This window comes from Carya illinoinensis, chromosome 4 (genome assembly GCF_018687715.1).
Source record: "Carya illinoinensis cultivar Pawnee chromosome 4, C.illinoinensisPawnee_v1, whole genome shotgun sequence".
Taxonomy (NCBI): Eukaryota; Viridiplantae; Streptophyta; class Magnoliopsida; order Fagales; family Juglandaceae; genus Carya; species Carya illinoinensis.
This window is the reverse complement of record NC_056755.1, coordinates 35685803-35694577: the sequence shown is the minus strand read 5'-3', so window position 1 is coordinate 35694577 and position 8775 is coordinate 35685803. Positions and strand designations below refer to the sequence as shown.

Below are 8775 nucleotides of genomic sequence, written 5' to 3'. Positions count from 1 at the left end.
TCACTCGAATAAGTGTACCGATCGGTACATTTTATTTTATTTTCTTTTATATGCATTTTTTAATCATAATAAACATTTTAGATATATTAATACATCTAAAATTTCTTCTTAATCGTTAAATAAAAATAAAATTTAACGGACGGTAGATTTGAAAGGTACCGCCTAGGCGGGACACTAGCATTATGCATTAAATAATATGTTTCAGGAAAGGAAAGAAAAGGGTGGGTAGTTTGGTAAATATATGGCATTCCATTATTTTTTAGGAACAATTATCTCCGTGGTCTCAATGCTACCGAACGCTCACCAGTGGTAGACCCGATAGACAGAGAAAGAGAGAGATCAAGCAAGACTCTTTACCCTGCGGAAGCCTCAGAAACCGGACACCGACCATCAGAGATAACTCAAACAAGCAGGAGAACATGTCGTGGCAAACTTACGTAGATGAGCACCTCATGTGCGAAATCGAAGGCAATCACCTCTCTGCCGCCGCTATCATTGGCCATGACGGTAGTGTTTGGGCCCAGAGCTCCACTTTCCCTCAGGTTCGTTTTACTTCTTTTCTTCCTTTCCTTTTTCGCTTCCTTCGGTTTGTATATCATCTATTGATGTTTGTAGGAAGCAGAACGACTGCGTAATTTACTTGTTGGGCTTGATACCGGATATCCGATCTGATCTCTTCTTCTTCTTCTTCTTTTTCAGTGAAAGTCGAATCTTTGGACTGATGCAATTTTGAAAAATAAAAAGAGAGATTTGTTTTGCTGGTTTCCTATCTGATCCAACGGTCTTTGCAATTTGAGTTCTTTTATTTATTGTGTTTGGATCAATCTGCGATTTCACATATGTATATTTGCATGTATGTTTGTATGCATTTGGTTTTCTGAGCTTGATGTTCGAATTTCCTAAGGATAAATTAACAGGAAAAAAAGAAAGAAAAAAAAAAAAGCCTTCGCTGTTGTAAAAGTCACACTTGTACCATTTATTATGATCTTTTTTTTTTTTTTTTTTTTTTTTTTTTTTTTTTTTTTTTTTACTTTTGCTTGATTTTTGCTTACTATATTATTCCTAATCTATTTTAATATAGTGGTTTTGGTAAAACTGAATGAGCTGGAGAGTTTTGTGATATGGGTTGAATCTGATAACAAAGTGGAAGGGAATGGAGTTGAATGCTTTAGAAAAGAAGGGCTTTATCTCTAGCATTTTCTCCTTTGTCCTGGTGGACATTTTTTCTTGATTGAAAAAGTGTAAATTGCCAAAATCGTGTATCTGCGGTTCACAATAATTATCAGGGGTAGTAATAATTTCATTTTTTCTATTTATTCGATATTAAAGTATGCAATATTACACTGAATTTACTTATCAAAAAAATATTACGCCGATTGCTCATGCATTCTTGATCATGATGACATCCTTTGAATTCATTACATATATTAGTGCTTCTTTTTTCCTGAATTAACTGCCAGTTTTTTCTATGTTGATGTTGCATTAGTTGAAGCCTGAAGAAATAGCTGGCATTATGAATGACTTTGCTGAACCTGGATCACTTGCTCCGACTGGGTTGTACCTTGGTGGCACAAAGTATATGGTGATCCAAGGGGAGGCAGGAGCTGTCATTCGAGGGAAAAAGGTGATGATCTCACATCCAATCTTAATTTGACAATTGTATCGGCACTGCCACATTGTGTAATTTTGAAAGTATGTTTAAGGTACTTATGCTGAGAAATGTGGATCCTCTTTATTTCATGTCCAACTTGAAGTATGAACATCAAAATCCTTCTCTCTTGTTTTGGAAAAAATCCAAAAGGCTAGATCACTATCGTACTGAAGCAGCTTCCCCAAACGAGTTGTTGTACAGTGAAGCATACCCCTTAGCTGCCGATTTGTGTACCCGGTTTTAGCTTAGAATGTTTTTCTTGAGGTATTAGACGCATTTTCACCCTAAACTGCAAGGTATACACTTTGCATCCTTAACTATCAAAATTTGAAACATTGCACCCACCCACTACTGTCGACTAACGCCTTCCGTTTAGATTTAACTATTAAGATTGTGTTATGTCATTTATTTTTTGTTATAACGGTCTGATTTGGACGAATGTAGTTGGGACAATGTGTCAGTTTTTGTTGTTTACGATGAAAAGTAAAAAACACCTATTAGTTTAAGGGTAAAAATCATATTTTATCAAGAAAGATAAGGGGAGTCGATACAGTTAATATCAAACTCTTTAGCTGCTGCCATTTATTTGTCATAAGATAAGAGGAGTGTCATCCATTTGACTCTTTTTTTCACAAATATATATATAAAAGAAATATATATTATTGTTGTATTCTCAGCCTTCCCCATTGCATTTTCAGGGCCCTGGTGGTGTTACTGTGAAGAAGACAAATCAGGCCTTAATAATTGGTATCTATGATGAACCAATGGCTCCTGGCCAGTGCAACATGATCGTCGAAAGGCTTGGTGATTATCTCATTGATCAGGGTCTCTAATTGCCTTGATATGCCATGTAATTTGAACAAATCTTCATCGCATCTATGCAAACAGGGCTGCATTTACTGACCTGCTGTTTGAATAACGACTGGTTGCAGTGAAATGATATTTCAAAATATTAAGCGTTATGGGAAGTATGCTTAGAACCAAAGGTTTGATTTATGCTTGGGGAGTGATGACTTTGGTCTTTAGTCTTTGTAACTATTTTGATGGAAGTATAATGATGATTATCTCGTGAGACATTTCTCCACATTACTGTGGTATTCCATTTAATGGATATGGTATATCGCTTTGGCATAAATCTCATGTACTATTTTTATTTTGAATTTCTATCACAGCCCGTGTTTGAATGTCAATGTGGTTTACAAGAACCCCAATGCTAATGTGGTTTGGAAAATGCTGCTCTACAGCCCCTGTTGTACCGTTATAGTGTACTATTAGTTTTTTTTTTTTTTATAACTTAGTAATTAAAGAAGTGATTTTAAATGTATTGGTGTATTTTTTTTATTAAAAAAATGTGAAAAGAAAAAGAAAACTAACTAGGCGGTATGGGCATACCGGTATATTTCATTGGTATAGTGGCCGCGCCTTTATTTAATATATTTGAAGAATTTGCTCTGTTTGGGGCCCACGTAATCCCCCATGCTTCCTTCCACATTGCTTTTTTATTTTTCTATTTTCAACCGCCGAGAATTAGTTCAAAATTGAGTAATGTCATAAAATGTGATTTTGATATCAATTTTTTAATTTTTATTTAAAAAATAATTTAAAAATAATAAAAGTATCATGGAAACATCTGAATTATGCAGAAATCTTTAAGGATTTATTTTAATTTTCTTATAGCTTTTAAAAGCTTATATATATTAGGCGATGATGCATTAGATTGCGAAAAATTCTATCTATCATTTTCACATGGGAAAATATTGGCATCAGACACTGTTTGGCATCAGCCTAACACACACCATACATAGCGTTGGCAAAATGACCAATTTCTCCCCCTCCCCAACTGCATGTTTCCTCCCTTAGATTTCACCTATTTGATTTTGAAACAGAGCTCGAGCTCCTCTCCCCCACCCCGTGTCCTCGTTGTTTTGACTAAACTCTCCCCCACCCCCTCCCCCTCGTCTCGCCTATCCTCTCCTCCACCCCCGTGTCGCGCATCCTCTCCCCAACCCCCCCTCACGTCGCCCATTCTCTTCCCCAACCTTCGGACTCCCTTTACCCAGCACCTCCGTTGCTGTCAACCCTCCATCTACCCAGCACCCCCTCCATTCTGAATTATTTCCATTAAAGAGATTTGCGACCACGGGCTAAGGTATCAATTCTTATAAAATGCTTTCTACGTATGAAATTCTAGGGTTATGTTATATGAAAATCTAGGGTTTGATTGTATGATAGCTAACGTTTAATATTGCTTTCACTATTACCACCATTGTTAGAGAATCATAACTACGTTTAGGTTCTTACACATAGGTTCTTCCTTGGAGATGGATAAACAGAGGAGTTCTCATATTTTGGATTTTTTAGCTTGATTTTATGTGCTGCAGTAATCTGGTTTAGTTGGAAAACCATTTCATGAAAGCTTCCTGGTTGTCTTTAGATAAAATATATGAGCTTTATTTGACAAACAAAAAGAATGATTCTTCTTGTTTTGAGTATATAAGACAGAAATAACTTCTCAAAAGAGGAAGGTTTTAGGGATGAGGGCCTTACCTCATTAGTGAAAATGAAAAGACGTCTTGTCAAAGTTTTTCAAACTATGGGAAGTGAATTTGAGAGATAAATCTTTCAAGTTTAATGGGCTAACTTTCAAATTTATCCTAGAATCAAGAAAAAAGCTCTAAATTTTATATTTAGGTATGATCAATTTGATTCTAAGAACTTAAGAGTATCTTATTTAGGATGTAAGATGAAATCAAAAGCTGTGAAAAACGTTTTTTTCTAAAGATTTTTTAGAATGCTCTTATTTTGTTTTGTTAAATAAACTCAAGTTTTATCCTTCAATATCCAAGAAAATCCACTGAAGTTTAGGGAGTAGAATTCAAGATTACAAAATTGCTCAAAAGTTCCAAAGCTATTGCGACAAAAGGTAATGAAGTCGTTTGTCTTGCACAAGGAGAATTCCTTACAAGGGGTTGTAAGTGGAAATATTTGTACAACTAATTTCATTTGATAGATTGGTTTTTTTTTTTTTTAGTTCACTCTTTTAGAACGATTTTTCCTTTGAAGAGTACTTCGAATGATTTTCACTCCATACCAATATCTCATGTTTGAATTCATATGTTGCTCAGATTATTTTGGAGATTGCAGGTGTTGTATAGTTTTCTTTTTTTTTTCTTTTTTTTTCAGGGTTCTATATAATTGGTTAAAAAAAAAAAAAACCTGTTCTCGTATTGACTTGACAGCAATGCATCTCAGAATTAAGATGTTCTCCCAATGAAGTGAGGAGTTATAACAGAACAAGTCAAGATTATTGACAACTATGGACTTATTCTAATGAAGCAAGAATATCTTTTCCTAGCATGCTGATCAGCTTATAATTTTGTCTTCCAAGCGTAGAAGTTGTCAAAGTAATACAAGGGTAAGTCCAAGATCGTATTCCATAGGGACAAAGGATTATCAAAACATTTGTGAAAAATATCGAAGATGAGGTAAGAAAGAAAATAGTGAATTCAATTCCCGCAAAAAAAATTAATCAAAGCTAAAATTAAAGTTTCTAATAAAAAAGGCAAATTAACAAATACTTGGGTTGAGTATGAGACTCTCTTTGTTTCGGGTCCTAGAAAATTTCCTTGATTAACAATCCAATCAAGGTATTGATAAACGGAAGATAAAAAGGTTAAGCTCAAGTTTTTACAATATTTTCCTAAGGAATTTTCTACTTTACTAGCTGAACACACATTAACAAACAATCGAGAGAAGCCTTAATAATTTTCAAGATTTTGTTGTGCCTTACGTCAACAACAAATCAAGAGCAAGAGTCGCAATCTATTTTCAATATAAATCCAACTAGTAACATAGTGAAATCAACAGTTATCAACAAAATATTGCATTAAACTAGAACCTAAAATAAATTAAATCTCATTCCACAACCCAAGTTTCTAAAATTAGCTACACATAATGTTTCTAACAATAAAAATTAATCTAACTTGAAGCATAATAAAATCTAAGAGAAAATTCCCAAAATAAAACAAAGTTTACCGAGAGAGAGCACACGCCGACTGCCTCTAAACTAAAACTCAGGAATAAAATCCCACCAACCGATTCCAGTCTTCCAACCGAGTTCAATCCAAACGAAAGGTGAAAAAAAAAAGGGAAAACCAAAAAGAATTAATATGAAACCAAAAAGCCGCCGCCTAGGGTCTGAACCCCTAAGAACGAAGAAGAGAAAAATAAAATAAATTAAATTAAAAAAAAAACTCACCTAAACGACAACGTAAAAACAAGCAAAAGAGCCTCTCACCGACTCAAGTAAAGTAAAACTAGGAAAATAAGAGTGCAGACTGACAGAGCTAAGAATGAAAAGAAAAGAAAAAAAAAGCAACCAAATAAATAAGACTAAAAACTAGATAGCCAGAGCTTTCGTCCGTCTGTAAACGTAAAAGACTCTGTTGCACCGAAGGTCTGGAATGAAACCTCAAGACGTGAAGATGAAAAGCAAAAAAAATGGAAAAAAGTAAAAAAAAAAAAACTCAAAACGAAGGACTACGCCGCCTCCTGGTCTGAACGAAAAGAAGAAATGCTAGCAACAAGTTCCGCAGCTCCAAACAAAAAAAAATAAACTCAAAATGAAACCATCTCTTCTAAACTAAGAACGTAAAACAAAAGAAAAATAACCAGCTCCTCAAGAGTCTGGAACCGTAAACCTCTACCGAATAAAAACCAAAAAAACGTAAAAAAAACTCAAAGGCCAGCTACCGCATGGTCTGAACGAAAAAAGAAAAACTCCAAAACTCAATGAGAGAGCCCTTGTCAACGTAAAAAGACTCCCCTGGTATAAACTACCATTTGCCCCTATAAACGAAAGCGAAAAGAGTCCAAAAAATAAAATGACGCCGCCCAGGTCTGAACCACCCAAATGTATTACGAATTTGCCCCTGTTCTGCATGAATTTCTTCCAGCGTGCATGCTGTGGTCCCAGTTCGTGTTGTCTGTCCGTGCGTGTTGCATGCCTCTGCTGCCTTTCGTGCCCCTTGTGTTCCATTTCCGTGCGTGAGTGTTCAGCGTGAGGCCTCTACTGCATCTGGCAGCTTTTGTGGTCTTCCCTTCATTTATTTCTTTCACTTGCTTTTTGAATTAAATCATTCTCAGCTTGGACATGGGCTTCAGTAGTTCTTTACTCCTGGACACCGACCAAGATTCAAATATAAGTTTTACGTAAGCATTAGTCGGCCCCACATCAAAATGCATGCATCTATGTTTAATTAGGGGTAATATCTTATTTGGCATGTCAAATAAAGTTAAGTCACATTATCTAATTAATACTCTTATTTTAACTCATAAAGCACTTTTAACTCAAGATATTTAAGAGTATTAATACTGTATAATTGACCATTTATCACACCCCCCAATTGACTTTTTGCTAGTCTCTAGCAAATAAAGTGAATGAATGCATGCAAAGGTGAAATTACCAACTATAATTCTAGAAAATCTGAGAATCACATGCAATGAAATAGACTTGTTGAGTTTAAGAACATTGGAGATAGATTAATCTGAATTTTTGTATCAACTGGGAGATTTATACACCATTTAGTTAATCAACCAAGGGAATTACATGTAACAAAGCTTACTTCTTCAAGTGCATGGGAATGAGGTTAGAATTCCAAGATCGACTATCAAGAGGCATTAACAGTTTCAATCACAGCAGCTAATTTGAGATAACCATAGGTCTTACTCTAAGTCAAAATCATTGTAGTGGCGGCTTTCACGCTATTACACTTTAAAAGGTGCCTACTTTCTTATTTAGTAAGGACCCCGGTAATATGCAGCCTTTTCCAATACACAAATATAAATCATTTTTTTTTTGTTTAAGCTTTCTTAGTGGGAGAATCAAGCCTATGAATGTGCGTCTACCCACACTTTCACAAGTCCGTCCTTACCACTAGTCTACCTAAATGATTTTTTTTTTTTTTTTGGGATCCCTGGCTTGTCCCTTTTCTAATTTGATTCACTTCAGATTTCTTCCTAAGCCATTAGGATATGGTTCATTAGAGTCCCAAACAACCGAAGTGTAAATCAACAAACAATGACCCAATGTAGTCTCTCTAGGCATTCCGGGCATGTGTTGTGTGTGTTTTAGCAAAACTTTTAACATCTTTCCCTTGGTTTAACAACTAAATAAAATGGATAAGTTCCTCTTTTGACATATACTCATATTTGCACTACATTCCACATGTTCCATGACCTCAACAAATGATTTTTTTAGTTCACTTTCTAGCATGTAAAATTCAAGAATATGACATTTAATCTGCTTTGAACTCAATACCTACACTCCCCCAAGGTGGACCAACATAAGTGTAAAGCATGCAAACAGAAAAATAAATTCTCTTCCACCCCCCAACTAGATTGTAGCATTGTCCTCAATGATGCAAAAGAAATGAAGGAATTTACACAAAGAGAGAAGTTAAGGGGCAAAACAACCAAAAGAAGAACCAAATATTCAAAGAAAAATTGAAGGAAAGAGGAAAAGGAAGTACCTGGATAGTTTTGAAAGGAATGCAAATAAAAATTGAAGAACGAAACAAAACAACGAAAAGAAATGGATAGATCAAGAACCATCAATTAGGATCAAGCAAATGTAGAGTAGATTCCTCAGGTGCAAAGTTAGAAATAAAAGGCTTGAGCCTTTGACCATTAACCTTAAAAATGTTACCATCGAGAGGATCATTATCTCTATAGCACCATGGGGAAAAACAGTTTGTACCACATAAGGCCCGCTCCACTGAGACCTTAACTTACCAGGGAACAAGTGTAACTGAGAGTTGTACAATAACACTTGTTGATTAGGCTCAAAAGTCTTACGTTGGATGTGTTTGTCATGGAAGTTCTTCATTCTTTCTTTGGACAACTTAAGAGTTGTTGTAGGCATCCATCCTCAACTCATCCAACTCAGACAACTGCAATTTTCTCACACAACCAGTTTCATTAATGTTAAAATTATATTGCTTAATGGCCCAATACGCTCTATGTTCCAGCTCTACAGGCAAATGACAAGCCTTACCATACACTAGTCTATATGGAGACATGCCCAAAATGGTTTTAAAGGCTGTTCTATAAGCCCATAAGGCATC

The 8775-nt window shown here is 35.4% G+C and overlaps 1 protein-coding gene across 1 annotated transcript; it reads left to right on the top strand.

Moving 5' to 3' along the window:
• The first annotated feature begins 271 nt into the window (after nucleotides 1-271).
• Nucleotides 272-2786, top strand: LOC122308119 (profilin-1-like). The gene is made up of 3 exons (XM_043121288.1): nucleotides 272-542; nucleotides 1487-1624; nucleotides 2350-2786. Exons 1-3 carry the CDS (start codon nucleotides 420-422, stop codon nucleotides 2482-2484), a joined length of 396 nt encoding a protein of 131 aa, XP_042977222.1. The 5' UTR covers nucleotides 272-419; the 3' UTR covers nucleotides 2485-2786.
• Nucleotides 2787-8775: the final 5989 nt, after the last annotated feature.

Excerpts from the sequence above, each read along its gene's own strand:
- LOC122308119 (XM_043121288.1), top strand. The coding sequence starts at position 420 with ATGTCGTGGCAAACTTACGTAGATGAGCACCTCATGTGCGAAATCGAA. Across the intron at positions 543-1,486 it reads AGAGCTCCACTTTCCCTCAG|TTGAAGCCTGAAGAAATAGC; the intron begins GTTCGTTTTACT and ends ATGTTGCATTAG. Across the intron at positions 1,625-2,349 it reads CTGTCATTCGAGGGAAAAAG|GGCCCTGGTGGTGTTACTGT; the intron begins GTGATGATCTCA and ends TTGCATTTTCAG.